This window comes from Nerophis lumbriciformis, linkage group LG37 (genome assembly GCF_033978685.3).
Source record: "Nerophis lumbriciformis linkage group LG37, RoL_Nlum_v2.1, whole genome shotgun sequence".
Taxonomy (NCBI): domain Eukaryota; kingdom Metazoa; phylum Chordata; class Actinopteri; order Syngnathiformes; family Syngnathidae; genus Nerophis; species Nerophis lumbriciformis.
Genome location: NC_084584.2, coordinates 18,546,115 through 18,567,021, shown reverse-complemented (window position 1 = coordinate 18,567,021; position 20,907 = coordinate 18,546,115). Strand labels below are relative to the sequence as shown.

Below are 20,907 nucleotides of genomic sequence, written 5' to 3'. Positions count from 1 at the left end.
ATGAATTATATTTGCCAAATTTCGAGGTGAGCAATGACCCGTACAAATTTGCAATTCTCACTTAATAAAAATCTACGAACACACAATACATTCAACAACCAAAATAATGACCATAAGCTGTTTGTTTATAAATCATATTTATTCCAAGTTTGGAAGAGTTAAATTTAGTATACTCACAAGTGTTGAATCTACCATCTCGGATCATGTTACACATCCAGTGTCCAATCTCGCGTTGTCAACTAGTCAGCGCTACGGCGGCGGTTGAGAAGGGTACAGCTGCGGCCGCAGAACTACTGTAAATTGCTTCTACTCTATGTCGCGCCCACAAGGGTGTCGACAACGGAAGTGAACCGTGTCTTAACGCGAGAGTGGACACTGGAATTGTAACCCAGCATGCCACATTCGTGAAAAGAATGCGCAGTAGTCCGTCTAGGTTGTTGAATGTAGGCAATGTTGTGCCTCATCTGCATCTTTTATGAATAGACAACACAACACAAATATGACACCATCAATAAACTACATGTGAGATTTGGGCAAGAGACACATTTTTTCAGGTGCATTAAAAACACCTGTTGAAACTTTAATAATCCCATAATGTGATGTTTACAAAATATTCAATTCTCACTTTAAAACAAATTAAATATCAGTAATATACAATTGTACATAATTGTAACAATTAGGCTAATCCAATCCATAGTTTATTCTGATTATTTCTGCGTAGTGATGACTAAAATGACATCTACATACTGATAGATTTCTTTACATAAATTTTGTTTGCATTATTAATCCAACTATTAGGGCTTAAAATATTTTTCTGTCGTGGCCAAGAAATTTTACTTACCGTACTCATTTAAATTTATTTTCAGCAGTATTTTTTTAAATGTACATATTGTGTCTCTAGCTTCACTTTGGTTTAATACACGCTTCACTTCTGTTGTCGTCACCCTGTGGGGGCATTTATATTTTTAACGGGGCGCGACTTACAGTGGCCGCAATTTAGGGTACACCTGCGTGGCTGCAGCTAGATATACTTGTGGCCGTTTCATTAGGACAGGCTTCACTTCCTTTGCCGTCACCACTCTGGGCGTTCCCAAAAGGGGCGTAACATAAAGCATGTCTTTACTTAATCATGTATTTTACTGCTGTGAAGCACTTTGAGCTGCAATTCGGAAAATCCTTGAGATCACTCGACACGTCTTATTTTGATAACGTATTAGGATAGATTCTATTGCAAAGTTTGAATTTTTTGCTCATATCTGCTCTTTGCAGGAAGACCTCGGCCCCTTGCGTACTCAGTTTGCACTCAGTTTGCTGAACAATAGCCATGTTGGTTTGGTGGCCCACCACTTCGTTCACTTGCGTTCAAAAGTCATGTGTCCGAATAAAACCTATTTAGCATTTTACTTCATCAGGGATAGATTCTCCTTTAATAGCGGCCAAGGCATTTTCTGCCATCTTCTGCACCATCTTTCTCATTGTGTTGATGGTGCTGGTGCCAACATGAGGAGTGATCAGCACATTGGGAAGGCCAAGGAGAGGATGGTCCCTAGGTAGAATTAAGGTTTGTGTGAGAGCAATCCAATGAAAACATTGTCATTTTCTCATTTTGTGGTTGTAAGGCTCCAAGAACCTCCATGAGTGAGACCTTGGTAGAGGTTCCGGATAAGTCACATCCAAGGCAGCGCCTCGTATGGTCCTAGCCTGCAGAGTGTCAACCAAAGCGTCCTGGTCCACCACAGGGCCTTAAGAAGTCAAAAAGAAAGTCAAAGTTTGAAGAATGAAGTAAGTTGTGGTGAGAGGCAGACCTCTGCTGATGTTGATCAGTGTTGCTGATGGCTTCATGAGACCCAGTTCACGGGTGCTAATGAGACTGGTGGTGTCGGGTGTCAGGCAGACGGCCAGCATGACAAAGTCAGAGGACCTCAGCAGGTCATCCATGTTCTGGCAGTAACTCGCCGCCACCGCCTGTTCCATCTCGCTTCTGCACAGAAAAAACTACAGATAAGCTTCATCTTAACTGTCCGATTTTGAAAACAGGAGTTCAGGAGGTTCAATTTCTTGCCTGAAGTCACTTTTAAACTAGCGTATTTTTCTAACTTTAAGGCACACTTAAAATATTTTCATTTTCTCAAAAATCGACAATGCGCCTTATACCCCAGTGCGCCTAATGTACAGGATACTTCTGGCTGTGCTAACCGACCTCAAAGCTATTTTATTTGGTACATGGTGTAATGACAAGTGTGGCCAAGTAGATGACAGTCACACAAGTGATACGTGTAGACTGCAAGAGGACGCCAGTAAACAACACCAACACTTTAAATGCTCCATTGAGAATATAAAGCATCACACACAGCGCTCAAAAATCTGTCAAATGTTTTAGTACGACTTTGGTAAGCTACGAAGCTGCACCGCTTGATAGATTGTCTGCGCATTACGGCAGACGTGCTGTGCTTCAACATACCATGAATTGATTCACGTGGACCCGACTTAAACATGTTGAAAAACTTATTCGGGTGTTACCATTTAGTGGTCAATTGTACGGAATACACCCACTGTACTGTGCAATCTACTAATAAAAGTTTAATTCAATCAATCAAAAACGGACCGCAAAATGGCACCTATTAGAAAAAATATTATCTGGCGTTTTGTTTCGCAATTATGTGCAAAACCAACTTTTCATACCTTCTGGTACGTGCTGATGTGTATTTGGGATATGCATAAGTCCTGAAAAATTGCGCGGATCCGCCATTGTAGTCAGTGCTGATCCCGTAGTTGATAAGCTCCTTTTTCTCTATCCTGTTGTTATGGGGCATTTATCCTCCGCTGTTGCCATTTCTAATATAAAGTAGCGTAAAGTTGTAACTTATATCTATCAGTAGACTTGCTATAGAAGCGCTAAAAATTACCGGTGTAGTGGGTTTACATAATTCACCCACAGAAGTTTAGTTATTAGAGCATTCTGGTCATACAGTTTTTCACAGGACACACTTCTGCCGTTGTTGCACTAGTGAGCCACGGATGAGGAAATGCTGCTCCGTTATTGATTTAAATAAAGTCTGATTACATGTTTATGTAGACTACAAGGTAGAGTTTTAAATGTAGGAGAAAAAAAATCACAAGACCCCCTTTAATGCGCTTTATAATCCAGTACGCCTTTTCTATAAAAATAGACCTGAATAGATCCGCTCATAATCCAGTGCACCCTATGGTCCGAAAAATACGGTAAGCGTTATTTGCACTGGTATTTTTTGCATTACCAATTAGTCTTTCAATTGTTATGTCATGAAGCCTGTTTGCTTCTTGGAGCACTGATTGTATGATTCACCATTGCAAAATAATAATAAATAATCAGAGGTGTGGACTCGAGTCACATGACTTGGACTCGAGTCAGACTCGAGTCATGAATTTGATGACTTTAGACTCGACTTGACAAAATGTAAAAAGACTTGCAACTCGACTTAGACTTTAACATCAATGACTTGTGACTTCACTTGGACTTGAGCCTTTTGAATTGACATGACTTGACATGACTTGCTACTTTCCCCAAAACCCAAAGATGAAAAAGTTATTCGGGAGCGCTCCGTATTTTTCATTGTGTACTTGTCTATCAGCGTGTGTCAGCTGGTGTGGTCTCAGTACAACAGCCAATCAAATTAGATCTACTTTGTTTTCATCACACAGCATTCATCAAATCAAATTGCAGGACAACCAACGAAGAAGACATGTCCAAACCACATGCCAGTGAACAAAAAATGATACCTAAAATAATTTTGTTTGGGTATAAAAATTACGAGGTGGTCAACACAAAACGGTTTGCAGTATGCAACACATGCGGTTCAAAAATTACTGATGGAGAGGCAACAACGTACTTCCAACTTCGTCCGGCATTTGAAGTTGCACAAAGAACGGTAAGTTTTGAATGTAAGATAACGTTTATTGGCTAAGTAACGTGACTTTTATTTGCTGTGTAGTTAAATCAGTGAGGCTGTAAACTCACTGCTAACGTTATAACGTTATTGCAAACACGGGAATCTGTTGCAGTTCACTACCTTATTCATACTTTTTGTTCAGTGATTTTTTTCAAGCAGGGTTACGTTAGTCAATATATCACACGTAACGTTAGACGGCGGTCAGCAGCACCGCGTATTTTAGCCACCTAAAAAAAGACAAAAATAGTAAAATAAAGGTCAGTTAAAATGTATACTGTATTATGAATATGTGTACCGTTTTAGCTAGCTTTCTGACATACTGTTGGTTGTTTACCTCAGTGGTCCCTAACCACCGGGCCGCGGCCCGGTACTGGTCCGTGGATCGATTGGTATCGGGCCGCACAAGAAATTTTTTTTATTTTTTTTTTTTTTTATTAAATCAACATAAAAAACACAATATACACTTACAAGTAGTGCACCAACCCAAAACAACTCTCTCCCCCCTTTTGTTCTGGGCATTGAACATGAAGACTCTTCCTTCACTGTTCCGAGTGGCCATGAGAGTCTTGGCAGTGCCTGCCTCCAGTGCTCCAGTGGAGCGAGTTTTCAGCCATGGTGGCATCATACTATGCCCCCATCGTGCACAAATGACTGACAGACTCTTGGCTAATTTGGTCTTTTGCAAATGCAATGCAGCATAAGGCCCTGACATATAAAAAGTACAACTTTTTTGTTATGTTCACGTATATGTCATGTTTTTTCAATGTTAACACTTTTGTACAAATAAGTACATTTGCACTTTATTTTTCAATGTGTTTGTTCTGTAAAGGAATGAGTTAATGTTTAAAATGACTGGTTAATAGTGCTATTATAAAGTGCAATGTCAGCACAATTTTCTTTCCTGCAATTTAAAATGCACTTGTTTTAATAAATAAATACAGCGTTTGAAAAGCATACACAATCTGTGTTAATATATTAGTCTGTGGTTAAAAGGACTTGAAAGGACTCGAAACTCAAAATGCAGGACTTAGGACTTGACTTGAGACTTTCCAGTCTTGACTTTGGACTTGACTCGGGGCTTGCCTGTCTTGACTCGGGACTTGACTCGGACTTGAGGGCAAAGACTTGAGACTTACTTGTGACTTGCAAAACAATGACTTGGTCCCACCTCTGTAAATAATACAGGAAAACAATTTGGACTGCAGTGAGAACAAATTACTCCCAGAGTCAATGCATAAATTTAAATGCAGAAGTTTACTGAAAAATGGAGGATAGATATGAAAATCCATCCATCCATTCCCTACTGCTTGTCCCTTTTGGGGGCGTGGGTGGAATAAAAATCTTATTTTAATTTAGGTGCAATCCCACCTGTGAAAATCACACATTGAGGCAGCTGATTATTATCTCACATTTGTTTTAATTATATTCGACATATAAAGTCAATGCAAATGCACAGTAAACATTGTTGAGTGACTATATTTTTACCAACCAGGCCTTACTGTTAGACTACTTTGCTCATCATAAATGTTATGGACTAAAATGTTAAATTTCTTGAAATAAGAAAAATACACTGCCATTTCAGCTTTTGTTGGCATTTTGTTTAGTGTAGTAATATAGCTTAAATACTTACAATAAAGAAATACCAACAACATCTACATAAAAAATAATTTAATTATGACTATAACAAATTAAACATCTGAAATTAATGAATCATCAAAACATATTTACATTTTTTTTTCCTAACCTTTATTTAACCCAGAATAGCCCATTGAGATTAAGAATCTCTTTTTCAAGGGTGTCCTGCACATTTAACCAGTGTAGGTGCCACTGGGAGCAAGGTGGGTAAAGTATCTTGCCCAAAACACAACAACCGTGCCACACTGCCCGAAGGAATTTTTTTTAACCAGTTCACTGTATGTTAGTAATAATTAAAATTTCTTACCAGTTCACCTCATGTAAGTAATAACCAAATTACCCAGAACCCTTTGCAGCACTAACTCTTCCGGGACGCTACAAGGTGTGTGTGTGTGTGTGTGTGTGTGTATGTAGGGGGGCGGCGGGGTTTGGGGGTAGCGGGGGGTGTATTTTGTAGCGTCCCAGAAGAGTTAGTGTTGTAAAGGGTTCTGTGTATTTGTTCTGTTGTGTTTATGTTGTGTTACTGTGCGGATGTTCTCCCAAAATGTGTTTGTCCTTCTTGGTTGGTGTGGATTCACAGTGTGGCGTATATTTCTAGCAATGTTAAAGTTGCTTATACGGCCATTCTCAGTGTAAACTGTATCGCTGTTGATGAAGTATGCGTTGCATTCGCGTATGTGTGCGTACAGAAGCCGCTCATATCTTGTGACTGGGCTGGCACGTTGTTAGTAGGGATGAAAAGCGGACGTGACGAAAGCTCGTAGAGGACGTTAAAGATAGTGTGTAAGGCACGCCCCCAAGATTGTGGAATACGAGATATAATGACTGATGAACACCTTTGTTCTATAATGAAGGTTGCCTCAGCTCAAAGCCTGAGCTCCGACATTAATGAACTAGCATCCAATAAAAGATGCCAGGTATCTGGCTTGGGCACATCAGATTAGATCAGTGTGTTGCAAACTGAGCAGTTTAAAATCCAGAATGGTTGGTTTATTCATTATTTTATTTTCAAATTTATTAGCCTGTGGAAAAAGTTAATGTTGATATTTACCTCAGAAGGCTGCAAATAGAAAAGAGGCATTCAATTTTTATTTAAATTGTATTTGATATGCCATTGATATTTTTTAATTATTATTATTATTATTTGAAACTCGATTTTGCATGTCACTATAAAGTTATATAAGCCTTGCTTGTTTAATATTTAATGCAAAACTTGTTTGGGTCCCTATCAAAAAGGTTAATTTGTTCAACCTTGGCCCGCGGCTTTGTTCAGTTTAAAATTTTGGCCCACTCTATTTGAGTTTGACACCCCTGTGTTTGATAGTCATTACTGCCACAAGTGATGGAAAAGTTTACTACAACTGACTATCGCTGCAGTGCATACGGACCACAGCTGAGAAATTGATATTTTTTGGCGGCCTAACAATGTTTCTATGGTGAAGATACACTGGTTTAGATGGCCCTGCGGTTCTCAGGAGGATACAGCACAGATTTTACTTATATTGATAATAATTGTTTTTAATCCAAATAAATCCAATTAATAATACATATCTAAAATCAAATGTTTTATTGGCTAATTATACATATTTAGTAGTCTTATAATGATTGTATATAAACTAACCATGGACGCAAAGTAAGACTTCAGGATTTATTTGTACTGGAACATCTACAAATCATCACATCATGTCTGACAACTAGCTTCACGTGAGCATCAGCTCGGATGGAAACATGCAGGTTAGGTTCACGGAGTCAGTTACCATGGTAACTAACTTTGAATTACAGGGTTAACATATTAAAGTGCTTTTGCTTAATCTGCCTTTTGGAATACCCCCCCGCTCATCTAATTATGTTATGGCGCACAAACACTTCTGCGGGAATAAGGCTACAGGAACATAATGGAATCAATATTTTACCTTCTGTTTCTGTTGTGATACAGAACGATCATGTCAAATCCTTTGGCGCGCTGAGCGATCTTCTCTCCAATTTTTCCCATTCCGATCATCCCCAGAGTTGACCCCGAGACCTCCACGCCTCCCATCCATTGAGGTAAGCAGGTGGTCTCGGGGTGCGTTATAAGTTGATGACCTGAAAACACAACAGAGTCAGACATCCTGAGGTGTTGATGTTTGTGCAGTTCATCCGTAAAGTATTCAGAGCGCTTAACTTATTCTACATTTTCTTATGTTACAGCTTTATTTTTTGTTATCAAAATTCTACACACAATACCCCACAATCTCTGTAGGTCGTCCTCAGACGAGCCTTCTATCGTTGCTTCCAGTCATCCCGATTCTCCATACATTTGGCCAGTTCCTTGGTACTCTGAGCTCCTGCATCCTTCTTGAGGATGTCCACGTATGTTAGTGTGGGACGTCCTCTTGACCGATGCCCATGTGTTGGTTCCCACAGCACCAATTTGCTGGCTGGCAGCTCCTGATGCCTTGGGCAGTGTCCTGCTAGTCTCATTCTCCTTACAGCAATCTTCTCGCTCACCCTTGGTATTCCCTTGTATAGGATTCTGTTGGTTACGTGCGCACTCTTGTTGATGTTAAGCACTGCACGCAGCATCCTGGTGTAGCATCCATCCAGAGACTTCTCCAGGATTGGCTTCAGGGTCCAGCATTCGCTGCCATAGAGGAGAACTGACTCAACTGTCGCATAGATGAAGCTGAGTTTGATTTGGCGGGGGAGTTTGGAGTTCCATACACTGGTCATGCCGTTCAGGGCCCTCCATGCAAGTGCCTTCCTCACTTTTAGATCTTGCTCAGTTGAGTTGACCCATGCGCCCAGCAACGTTCCATCTAAGGTGCGCGCCTGTGTAATTGCGCACTGCTCAAGCGTCCTCTCCGCACGGCAAATCTATGCTGTGCACAAAATCAAATAAAAAAATAAGCGCGTAACAATTTTCGACACACGGACACGACAGAGAAAACAGTTTTGGTCATCATTGTTCAAATATTGCAACGTCTGTCGAGACGCTTTGAGGACATGAATTCCATCGATCACTTTACTGAGCAAAACTCTTTATTGTCGGCCATAAACACATCACCAAAACATTAGTAAAAAAAAGGATATCTAGCAAAAGTGGTCATTTTCTGCAGTACAAACCAGACTAAAAGCAACTTTGTTATATCAACAGCAGCCGCTTGCTCTTTCTTACTTGCGCCAACACATGCACATATGGCACTTAGCCAGTGATGCGTTTACAGCCACATAAAAAGTCCGACAACTCCAACACCACACATAAAGTGTCATTCCAGGTCGTTACACTATGATTTACCAATCAAATGTGTGCTTATTCTAGTGTCATTTATTAGGAATCTTAATTTATAAATATTAATCATAAAATGCTGTTAGAATATTAAATAAAAACTGATACAAATATATTTTTTATAAACAGGAAGTTACAGGAATGTACACATGATCCCCTGCTTACATCTCATTGTGCAACATGTGAATGTTTTAATGGGAACTAAATGCAATGTCTGAAAGGGGTACACATTATTTCCAAAGCAGGACCTCCACCCAGACAAACAATACAAGTACACAGTTCATGAAAAACAATATTTTTTGTTAATGTCATTGTAAGTGGGCCTAAACACTTATATTAGAAATGGAAATGACTGCTGTCATTTGATTATAATAATAAGAGAATGTTGTCTGTCTATCTGTGTTGGCCCTGCGATGAGGTGGGGACTTGTCCAGGGTGTACACCGCCTTCCGCCCGAATGCAGCTGAGATAGGCTGCAGCGACCCCGAAAGGGACAAGCGGTAGAAAATGGATGGATGGATGGAGATTGAACTTGTTATTTAGTCAGGTTTGGGACAGGTGTGCTGCTGGTGTAGCCACAGTGTGCACGTCTGATGTTGCTCACATGGGCTCCACTGAATGTTTAGGGAGTTTTTGCGTTTGCTTACACACATGAAAAATTAGAGGGAACATTAGCGCCCAGGTATTTGAAGTCCTCAACTTCTTTCAGCACAGTGCCTCCTGCTGTTATCAGAGGTTGATGTTCTGGTGGAACGTTGTAGGTCATGACCTCAGTTTTCTTGGCATTTAGCCTAAGGCCAACCTTGGCACACTCTAGCTCTACCCTGTGTAGTAGTTCTTGTGCTTGTTCCACGTTGTTGGAGAGCAGACTGTGTCAAGGTGTGTTGTTGACGAACCCCAAGATGCAGAGATGGCAGCAGGCTTGGTACAAGGAAACATGGTTTTAATGTTCAAAAATAAGAAAAGGAAAACACGAACCAGAAACCAGGAAGCAGGAACAGGAGTCAGGATCCAGGGAATAGCTACACTGCAATCGACACGACAGGTCGGAACGACAATGATCCAGCACTGACTGGAGGGGAAGGCAGGTTTAAATAGCAGCTGGCTGATTGACACCAGGTGTGGCCTGGTGCCAATCAGCCACAGCTGAGGGGAAGCAGCACTCGGAGAAAATCAGGAATAGAAGACAAAATAAAAAGCGCTGACAGAAAACTAAGACAAACGCAGAGGAAAAACTAAAACACAGTCAAACTGTCAGGGACAAGCCTGACAGTACCCCCCCTTCCTATAACGGGTACCAGACGTTCTAGAACCCCCCCTCCCCCCAAAAAAGTCCAAAGTCACGGGAGGGTGGAGGGAGGACAAGGAGGTGGGCCACCAGGCCAAGTGTCCCCGCAACCAGCGGGGAAGAGTTAGGTGGCGACGGCGAGTTGAACGCCGCCGCAATTGGCAAGGCGGCTCGTCCGCCGGCGTGGGAGAACCCACCGTAGACGATGGTGGCGCCCTCTGCTGGCCCACCGGAGACGATGGTGGTGGCGCCCTCTGCTGGCCCACCGGGGACGATGGTGGTGGCGCCCTCTGCTGGCCCACCGGGGACGATGGTGGTGGCGCCCTCTGCTGGCCCACCGGGGACGAGGGTGGTGGTGGTGCCCTCTGCTGGCCCACCGGGGACGAGGGTGGTGGTGGCGCCCTCTGCTGGCCCACCGGGGACAAGGGTGGTGGTGGCGCCCTCTGCTGCTGGCCCACCGGAGACGAGGATGGTGGTGGCGCCCTCTGCTGCTGGCCCACCGGAGACGAGGATGGTGGTGGCGCCCTCTGCTGCTGGCCCACCGGAGACGAGGATGGTGGTGGCGCCCTCTGCTGCTGGCCCACCGGAGACGAGGATGGTGGTGGCGCCCTCTGCTGCTGGCCCACCGGAGACGAGGATGGTGGTGGCGCCCTCTGCTGCTGGCCCACCGGAGACGAGGATGGTGGTGGCGCCCTCTGCTGCTGGCCCACCGGAGACAAGGATGATGGTGGCGCCCTCTGCTGGCCTACCGGAGACAAGGATGATGGTGGCGCCCTCTGCTGCTGGCCCACCGGAGACGAGGATGGTGGCGCCCTCTGCTGCTGGCCCACCGGAGACGAGGACGGTGGCGCCCTCTGCTGCTGGCCCACCGGAGACGAGGATGATGGTGGCGCCCTCTGCTGCTGGCCCACCGGAGACGAGGATGGTGGTGGCGCCCTCTGCTGCTGGCCCACCGGAGACGAGGATGGTGGTGGCGCCCTCTGCTGCTGGCCCACCGGAGACGAGGATGGTGGTGGCGCCCTCTGCTGCTGGCCCACCGGAGACGAGGATGGTGGTGGCGCCCTCTGCTGCTGGCCCACCGGAGACGAGGATGGTGGTGGCGCCCTCTGCTGCTGGCCCACCGGAGACGAGGATGGTGGTGGCGCCCTCTGCTGCTGGCCCACCGGAGACAAGGATGGTGGTGGCGCCCTCTGCTGCTGGCCCACCGGAGACGAGGATGGTGGCGCCCTCTGCTGCTGGCCCACCGGAGACGAGGATGGTGGCGCCCTCTGCTGCTGGCCCACCGGAGTGCATGGTGGCGTCTGTTGCAGACCCACTGGGGTGAGGAGTAGCTGTGCCTCCCCAGCTGCACAGCCACTCCTAGCCCCCCCCTCAAGGGACGGATCCCAGACGTCCCCAGACAGGCCCACAGACGAAAGGGATGGGTGGGAGAGGGCTTGAAATGCGGCCGAACTCCTCTTCAATTTAGCCATTAATTCTAATGCTTTGTTAAGCCTCTCCGCCATGGAAATCTCCGCGGGGTTCGTGTTAACAGGCTGGATCATTATGTCAAGGTGTGTTGTTGACGAACCCCAAGATGCAGAGATGGCAGCAGGCTTGGTACAAGGAAACATGGTTTTAATGTTCAAAAATAAGAAAAGGAAAACACGAACCAGAAACCAGGAAGCAGGAACAGGAGTCAGGATCCAGGGAATAGCTACACTGCTATCGACACGACAGGTCGGAACGACAATGATCCAGCACTGACTGGAGGGGAAGGCAGGTTTAAATAGCAGCTGGCTGATTGACACCAGGTGTGGCCAGGTGCCAATCAGCCACAGCTGAGGGGAAGCAGCACTCGGAGAAAATCAGGAATAGAAGACAAAATAAAAAGCGCTGACAGAAAACTAAGACAAACGCAGAGGAAAAACTAAAACACAGTCAAACTGTCAGGGACAAGCCTGACAGACTGATGTCATCCGCATAGTCAAGGTCTGTCAGGACCACTGCCGGTTGTCGACTCGACTTCCTTGGTGTCAGCGTGAAGCCAAGTCCCTGCTCTCGCCCATTTATTGCCTTCCTGAGCGCATGATCAAGGACTATGATGAAGAGAAAGGGGGCGAGTGTATCCCCTTGTATAGCTCCAGCCAGGATGTGAAACTCCTCTCTGTTGCCATCTGGGGTCACCACCCTGGCTCTTGTTCCTGCGTACATGGACTCTATTGCTCGGAGTAGGTTTGGAGGAATACTGTATGCCTTCAGGATCTTCACCATCGTGCCTCGGTGTATCGAGTCAAATGCCTTTTTGAAATCTATGAAGCATAGGACTGCAGTCAGGTTGTCCTTCCTCACCTCCAATCTGGGCTGTAGTTGTTCGTCCTTCTTGAAAGCCGTTCTGATTTACTCTCAGGTGAGGGTCGATTGCATGCCGGACTCTGTTTAGAATCATGCGGTTGTAGACTTTCGCAGTGATACAGGTCAGGCTGATGCCTCGGTAGTTGTCTGGCTTCGAGAGGTCTCCGGATTTGGGCACTGGCACGATGTTTGATAGAGACCACATATTAGGCAACCGATTGTGCAGCAGAGCAAGGTTGCAGAACTCTAGAATGATGTCATCGAGATCACAGTTCTTCAGGACCTCTGGGGGTATGCCGTCCGGGGCAGCGCTTTTTCCCACTCTTACTGTGGCTTTTGCCCTGGCGAGCTCTGATGTTGAGGTTTGGGAAGACTGATGGTATTTCTTCTTCCTCAGCTGCGTCTGCTGTTTCTCCCAGCAGCCTTTTGAAGTGACTGGACCAGGTTGTCACCCTCTCCTCCGGGCTGCGTCCCTCCACCTGTCCCTCCTTGGTCCTCTTCCGCCCCGTCATCTCATTGATGACCCCCCCAGGCCACCCCATACTGTTGTTCACCTTGCGCCGCCTGCACCCTCCGCACTCTCTCCATCAGTTCTTCCCCTTTGATGGTATCTTAGATGTCACGTTCAAACACAGGACATCTATTAAACAAGACAAAAGGCAAGGAATCAAACAGAGACAGAATTCAATTTGGACTCAATATTGAGGAGAGACGGCGTCGACCTGTAACCTCTTACAGTGTCTTAGCACGCTCTGACGAAGAAGGTTTTCGTCTCCTCTTTTAATTCAGATGTTCCATGTTCACGCACCAACATATGTCACAGCAGGAATGGTAAGTGTGTAAAAGAGTCATTGTTTTCGGTCGCTTTGAAGTCCAAGAAGCGGATTTCTCGGGCTTGGGTTCTTCCTGGATCCAGCTGGGGCAGGTGTTGGAGGACAATGGATAACCCCTCCCGTCTCCTGACCACAGGGACTTCAAGAGGGCAGCGGGTCGTAAATAGCATTGACTTCAGTTACCAAATAGTTGGAAGAGAGTTTGTGAAATACTTCAAAGAGAGTTCGTTTAACACTTCAAAGAGAGTTCCTCTGGGAGTTGAGCAGATCCTGCCATCTGTCCGTGTTGAAATCACAGTGGCGTTTCACGAGCGTTCTTCCTCTTGTTAGGCCTCGAACGACAGCATTCATAATACAACGTTTCTTTTGTGATAACTTACAAACAATTATTCCAACAATAGCATCTGAAAATAAACTGTTTGGCTTCATTCAGCTCGTCACGCATCTCCACAGTTGGTTCTCGCTCAAAGTTGAGGCGGGCTTCCTCCACCATCCCTCGTGCTGCTACGGCCTCTGGGTGTTTGGATCGTCTGGAGGTACTGATTCTCTACGTCATGGGCACGCACAGCCTGGTCGCCTCCTCATTCGCAGTGACGAATCTCCTGTATTCTCCACTGGCCTCCGCTCCCCTGTCCAGCTGCTGGAATCGTCTCTTCACCTCCTCTGCGTATCTGGTTTGAAGGCCAGGGTCACTTGAGAAAGCTTTCCAGTTATACCGGATCTTGGGACTTGGTTTGGGGACCCTGAGGCTAAGGCGAACTCTCATTGAGACCACACAGTGGTCTGAGCCCACAGAACTAAAAGTGCTGTATGGCTCAGCATTCAGGATGGAGTTCCTCCATTTCTTCCTCACTAGGATGTAATCTAGCTGCCATAGCTTTCCTGAGGCTCGGTCTCGGAAGGTCCACCTCTTTCCTGTTCTCTTCCGGAAGATGGTATTCGCTGCCAGTAGCTCGTGTTCCATGAGGAAGGCAGTGAGGTAGGTGCCGTTGCGGTTGGTAGAGTCGTGGTAAGGGAAGTGTGCGTCTTCTGGTCCAAGCCTTGCATTGAAGTCCCCAAGGATTGCCAGGAAGTTGTGCGCTGGGACACCACGGACCGCTCTTACAAGGTCCTCAAAAGAACTTCTCCACCACGTCAGATGGCGCCACGTTCGTGGGTGAGTACACGACTATGACGGTTGTTACTGGGTTGCCCGAGAACTCTGCGCTCAGAATCCTGTCGGTGTGGTGGTAAACCCGACGGAGAGCCTTACGTGCCCGTGGGCCCAGCATTAACCCTACACTGCCTGTTGCGGCCTGGGCCTCATTTCTCCACACAGATGCAGAAATGAACGTGTATCTCTCCACTCTTCAGTACAGGATGGGGTCATCAGTGTGCACTCTCCTATGTTCTTGGACCCCCAGGATCTCCACTCCCCGTTCCTCTGCACAGTGTGCAAGTTCTATCAACCTCGATTCTCTCTCGCTGTGCATGCGTTGAAGGTTACCATAACAAATAGTCTCCGACAGCGCATGAGTGCATTGGACGGGGTGCTGTGTTCGGACAGGACCCTCCCTGGGACAATCCCAGGGTTTGAGGTCCTGTCATCATGGTGTCCTCCAGGAGGAGGACCAGCACCACCGTCCGCCGCGATGTTCCTGCGGACTCCCGCCGCTGGAAGTATAGGATTTGGGATGACTTTGTACTATATGGTTGGCTTTACTATGCTGATAGCGAACTGTGGGCCGCAACTCCTCGCAGTCACGGTTTTAGTTCAGTCACCTTCTCCTAGACAGGTTGCCATCCAAGGCTTACGAGCCCCATCTGCACGAATGCGGCAGGTAGCACGGGGGTACATCTTACCCGTGGCGGTATAAGCCCGACCTGACATACCATGACAATGTAAAAATGTTTTTTAGAGCTTTTTGTAACTCAAAAAAATACATATCTAAGAAATGACATGTAAATAAGAATTCACAGCATTTGAGATGAAGCTCAAAAGTGATTTCAGGTGCATCCCTGAGATGGTCCTACAGTTTAATTGGAGTCCACATGTGGTAAATTTAGTTGGTTGGACATGATTTGGAAAGGCACACCTGTCTATTTATAAAAAGGTCGCACATTTGACAGTGCATGGCAGATCACAAACCAATAACTAAGTTGAAGGAATTGTCTGTAGACCTCTGAGACAGGATTGTCTCGAGGCACAATTCTGGGGAAGGGTAAAGAAAAACATATGCTGCCTTGAAGGTCTCAATGAGCACAGTGACCTCTATCATCCATAAAATGGAAGAAGTTTGGAACCTTCAGGACTCTTTCTAAACTGGCCAGCCATCTAAACTGAGCAATCTAGAAAGGAAAGCCTAGTCAGGGAGGTGACCAAGAACTCGGTCACCCTGTCAGAGCTACACTATTCCTCTGTAGAGAGGAGAACCTTACAGAAGCAAAGCCATATCTGCAGCAATCCAACAATCAGGCCAGTATGGTATAGTGGCCAAGCGGAAGTCATTTCTTAGTAAAACGTTTGCCAAAATGCACCTGAAAGACTCAGACAATGAGAAACAAAATTTTGTGGTCTGATTGAACTCTTTGGCGTGAATGCTACACGTAGTTTTTGGAGGAAACCAGCCACCGCTCATCACCAGGCCAATACCATCCTTGCAGTGAAACATGGTAGTGGCAACATCATGCTGTGGTGATGTTTTTCAGTGGCAGGAACTTGGAGGCTAGTCAGGATAGATGGAAAGATGAATTCAAAGTACAGAGACCTCTTGGATGTAAACCTGCTCCAGAGTGCTTCTTAACTCAGACTGTGGCAATGGTTAATCTTTCAGCAGAACAATGACCCTGAGCACACAGCAAATATATCAAAGGAATGCCTTCAGTGGCCAAGCCAGAGCCCATATTTGAATCCCATTCAACATCTCTGATGAGATCTGAAAATGGCTGTGCACCGACGCTTCCCATCCAACCTGAGGGAGCTTGAGAGGTGAGGTAAAGAGGAATGGGCAAAGAGGAATGGGTGAAACTGACCTAAGTTAGGTGTGCCAAGCTAATGGTATCCTATTCAAAAATACTTGAGGCTGTAATTTGTTAGGTCTACTCTTTGTAGCAAGGGTTGTGACCTCAAAAAGCAGGAGACAGCAGGCAGTGTGCAGGTAAACGGGTATCTAATGTCCAAAAGTCCAAATTACAAACTAGAGTGCAGTGGGGTGAATGCAAAAAAACCCTCCACACTGTACATGAAAAAATAGTAGCTGAATGAGAACTAATAAACAAAAGGAGTTAAGAAAGATTCAAGTGTCCACTCACCGTGCTGTTGACTCCTAATATCTATACACAATGATCCCAAACCAACAAAGAAATGTGACTGGCCCTAATTGTACCTGGGGGATGACTACTCAATGGCCTAGTGGTTAGAGTGTCTGCCCTGAGATCGGTAGGTTGTGAGTTCAAACCCCGCCCGAGTCATACCAAAGACTATAAAAATGGGACCCATTACCTTCCTGCTTGGCACTCAGCATCAAGGGTTGGAATTGGGGGTTATATCACCAAAAATTATTCCCAGGCGCGACCACCATCCTCACCTCATGGGTGATGGGTCAAATGCAGAGAATAATTTTGCCACACCTCATGTGTGTGTGAGACAATCGTTGGTACTTTAACTTATTAGCAGCAGGTGAAAAACAATTACTAATCACGCTCAGGTGATGAAGACGGCGCCAAGCAGCAGTGTGAAGCCAGCGCAGGAACAACAAACACAGAACAGGAAGTGGGAACAAAATAACAGCACAAGAAGGAAGTGAATCAAAAACACAGGAAAAAACATCAAAAAATTAAAGCTGCAAGCAGCGATGGACTGTGACGGCACATAAAATCCAAACCGGAGCAGTAATTAAAACTCTTTCATCAACTTTTAATCAGAAGGGTTCAATCTCTCTCCTGTGCTAGTTTGAAGCCGACACTACTAACGCGCTCAGAGGAGATAATGTTTTAAAAAAGGTGACTGTTTTTACAAAACGATTGTTTTGAAGGGGGAATTGCAAACTTCCTGTTGATGTCAGTGTATGAAATCTAGGTCTAAGTGAGACCTACATAGAGGTTTTTGTTTCATGTCTCTACGACATTCCTACTGGAAGTTACAGGCAGTTTTGTCTGCATTTTCTTCCTAGGGGGCGCTAGAGCGCAATTTTGAGTTTTGGGGCTATGTTTTTTTGATTGGATCGCAATTTTTGCCAGTCCTGATGTGTGTGTCAAATATGGTGAGTTTTGAAGCATGTTAAGGGGGTCAAATTACAGCTCAAAGAGGCGGCGGTATAATAATAAAGAAAGGTTAAAGCTGCAAGCAGCGATGGACGGGACCGACTTTGACGGAGCAGTAATTAAAACTCTTTCGTCAACTTTTAATCACCGGTTTTTACAAAACTTTTGTTTTGAAGGGGGAATTGCAAACTTCCTGTTGATTTTTGCTGGGGGTTGTCAATACATGAAATGTAGGTCTAAGTGAGACCTACATAGAGGTTTTTGTTTCATGTCTTTACGACATTCCTACTGGAAGTTACAGGCAATTTTGTCTGAGTTTTCTTCCTAGGAACAGTTGTGTCTGTGTTTTCTTCCTAGGGGGCGCTAGAGCGCAATTTTGAGTTTTTTTTATTCTTATTTTTTTTTTATTAGATCACAATTTCTGCCAGTCCTGATGTGTGTGTCCAGTTTGGTGAGTTTTGAAGCATGTTAAGGGGGTCAAATTACAGCTCAAAGAGGCAAAAGTGACTATTTTTACTAACATTTTGTTTTGAAGGGGAAATTGCAAACTTCCTGTAGATTTTTGCTGAAGGATGTCATTGTATGAAATCTAGGTCTAAGTCAGACCCACATAGAGGTTTTTGTTTCATGTCTCTACGACATTTCTACCGGAAGTTACAAGCAGTTTTGTCTGTGTTTTTCCTAGGGGGCGCTAGAGCGCAGTTTTGGGGTTTGGTTTTTTGATTAGATCGCAATTTTCGCCATTCCTGATGTGTGTCAAATATGGTGAGTTTTGAAGCATGTTAAGGGGGTCAAATTACAGCTCAAAGAGGCGGCGGTATAATAATAAAGAATAAAACGCACTAAATACAATAGGGTCCTCTGTCCCAAAGGGACATTCGGTCCCTAATTAAACAAAGAACGACCTGGCCAAACAGATCAAAATAGTAATTGCTACCAAATGTGCATTTACAAATTATTGAGCAAAAGCTGTGAATACATTTGTACATAAAATTTCTTCGTTCTTCATTTTTAATACATTTGCATTGTCATTATGGGGTATTGTGTGTAGAATTTTGAGAAAAAAAAAAGATTGATTCAATTTTGGAGTAAGGCTGTAACATAACAAAATGTGGAAACAAATTTAGCGTTGTGAATATTAAGTTTACCTTCAACAATGCTCCGTGCCGATGCAAGCAGCAGCCCCATGGCCATGTCCGCAGTGCAGTCGCTGACCACCCCGGGCGTGTTGGACACCTTCACCCCCCGGCTGGTGATGTAGGGCAGGTCCAGGTGGTCGGTGCCCGCCCCACCGCTGGCGATCAACTTGAGGGCCGGGAGCGAGCTGAGCAGCGCCGGCGTGGCCTGCGGGTCTTGATTCCACATGAACATCACCTGGATTTTGTGGCCGTGCATTCGGGAGTCCCGCAGGAAGTCCCGGTTGGGGATCAGCCGAAAGTGTTTGCTCAGGAGATCCACAGTCGACTCCAGGATGCCCTGCTCGCCCACTTCGGAAATGAGAGCCCACGGTTTACCGCCATCCATTATCTAGAGTTGAGACCACAGCATGTCAGGTAAAACTGTCTCACATGTTTGTTATTGTGTACGCCTCAAACGAAGTGTGTACTCTAAGGCTGCAGCTAACGATTATTTTTCTATCGATTAATCTATAATTATTTTTTCGATTAATCGGTTAATCTATAGATTATTTTTTCGATTAATCTATAGATTATTTTTCCTTTTACCGATTATTTTTTTTATTTAAAATGAAGATGAAAAAATAAATGTAGGCCAGTTTTTTCAAAAGGCATGACTTTTATTTACAAAAAAAAAAAAGTATGGCCACTCAGTCAACATTGACAACAACATGACAAAATATTCTGTAACAATGTAAACATTTAAAACTTTTAACATTTAACAAAATTAAAAGTAGCTTATTTGCTTTTTAATGTGCAAATATAAAAGTAAACATCCATTGCAAATCTTAATATTCTGCAATAGTATAAGCATTTCAAAAGTAAAAGTATTGCTTATTTTGCTTTAAAATGTGCAAAAATAAAGATAAACATCCAATACAAAAAAGTGCAAAACGAAATATTCTTTAACAGTGTAAACATTTCAACAAAAGTAAAAGTATTGCTTATTTTGCTTAATAACACAACAATGATAGTATGATTAAAGTGAAAGTTAATTGTTCGTTTCTCATAGTATATGTAACTGTTAATGTTGTAAAAGGTATTTGCACAACTAATTAACGTTAGCATTAAAGAGGAGCACGTCTTTGTAAACACTGAACATGCACGCCAAACGCGCCTCTCAGAGCGAAACAGTGTTTTAGTTTATGAATTTACAACACAGACACAAATGACACATTCATGTTTTTGTGTAATGATGACAACGTATACTCACGCGGACGATTGACTAGTTGATGGTGATGGCAAGAACGCTGTCGGTTGTTTTCTTTTCAAATGTTCGTTCATAGCCGTTGTGCTGCTATGATAGGCCATTTCCGCTCAACACAGTGTGCATACAACAACTGTCAAGTGTTTTGCTTTTTTCGCTGTACTTATCCCACACTTGAAGGGATGTACCAATGCTGAATGTGGCTTCTGGATTTCACTCAAAAGACCAGACCGTAGTTACTTTTTCCTTTTATTTTCCTTTAGTTTGCAACAGTTTTTCCAACGAAGAAACAGCTTCTTTTTTCTTCTTTAGTCTTTAGCAGTGTTAGTAGACTTTAGTTTCTTTAGCTGTCATTAGCTGTCTTTAGTAGCCTTTAGCTTCTTTAGTAGCCTTTAGCCTCTTTAGTAGGTGAAAAACCTTTAAGGACAAAACACCACAAGATTAACATGCTGTAAAAAAATCAATCAATTATCAATCCCATAATTTACAATTATTAATTAGACTATCAAACTCTTAACCATTAAACAAGTGCAAGAAAATGGACATATCTTTTCCCTTTAAGTTAAAACAGATTTTAAATAAATTGTCTCAACACAAATGCACCAAGATACATATAAAATAAATTTAAACCCAGAAACACAATAGATAAATGCAACAGAAAACCCAATATGCATATACATAAATACCTAACCAATTAACCACCTATTTAGATACATATTTAAAATCCATATTCAATATAAATATATTATTAATTTAGCAGTGGAACACTCAATCCTAAACGCTGTCTACTGGTAGAAAAATGCCCCTTTTTCTATGCCCTCACCAGCAGCCAATGATCCAACACAGTTAAATCCAACACTTTAAGTTGAGCGACTTCACCCTCCCGATGAAGCAAACTGCTCCAACATTAATCAAACTAAGCAAAGAATATCAACACCCATCCATCCATTTTCTACCGCTTATTCCCTTTGGGGTCGCGGGGGGCGCTGGAGCCTA

At 44.1% G+C, this 20,907-nt stretch overlaps 1 protein-coding gene across 1 annotated transcript; it reads right to left on the bottom strand.

Annotated features, from left to right (window-relative positions):
• Window positions 1-311: 311 nt before the first annotated feature.
• LOC133577210 (probable 2-ketogluconate reductase) lies at window positions 312-19,053 on the bottom strand. Its single transcript, XM_061930842.1, has 6 exons — window positions 18,678-19,053; window positions 7,478-7,649; window positions 1,806-1,981; window positions 1,646-1,742; window positions 1,405-1,546; window positions 312-470 (listed from the first exon to the last, which is right to left on the bottom strand). Exons 1-6 carry the CDS (start codon window positions 19,051-19,053, stop codon window positions 312-314), a joined length of 1,122 nt encoding a protein of 373 aa, XP_061786826.1.
• Between the last annotated feature and the right edge of the window lie 1,854 nt (window positions 19,054-20,907).

Coding starts and splice junctions, on each gene's coding strand:
- LOC133577210 (XM_061930842.1), bottom strand. CDS start 19,053: ATGGATGGCGGTAAACCGTGGGCTCTCATTTCCGAAGTGGGCGAGCAG. Junction 1,547..1,645: donor TATCCGGAACCTCTACCAAG/GTCTCACTCATG, acceptor AATTCTACCTAG/GGACCATCCTCTCCTTGGCC. Junction 471..1,404: donor GAGAATCTATCCCTGATGAA/GTAAAATGCTAA, acceptor TATTCATAAAAG/ATGCAGATGAGGCACAACAT.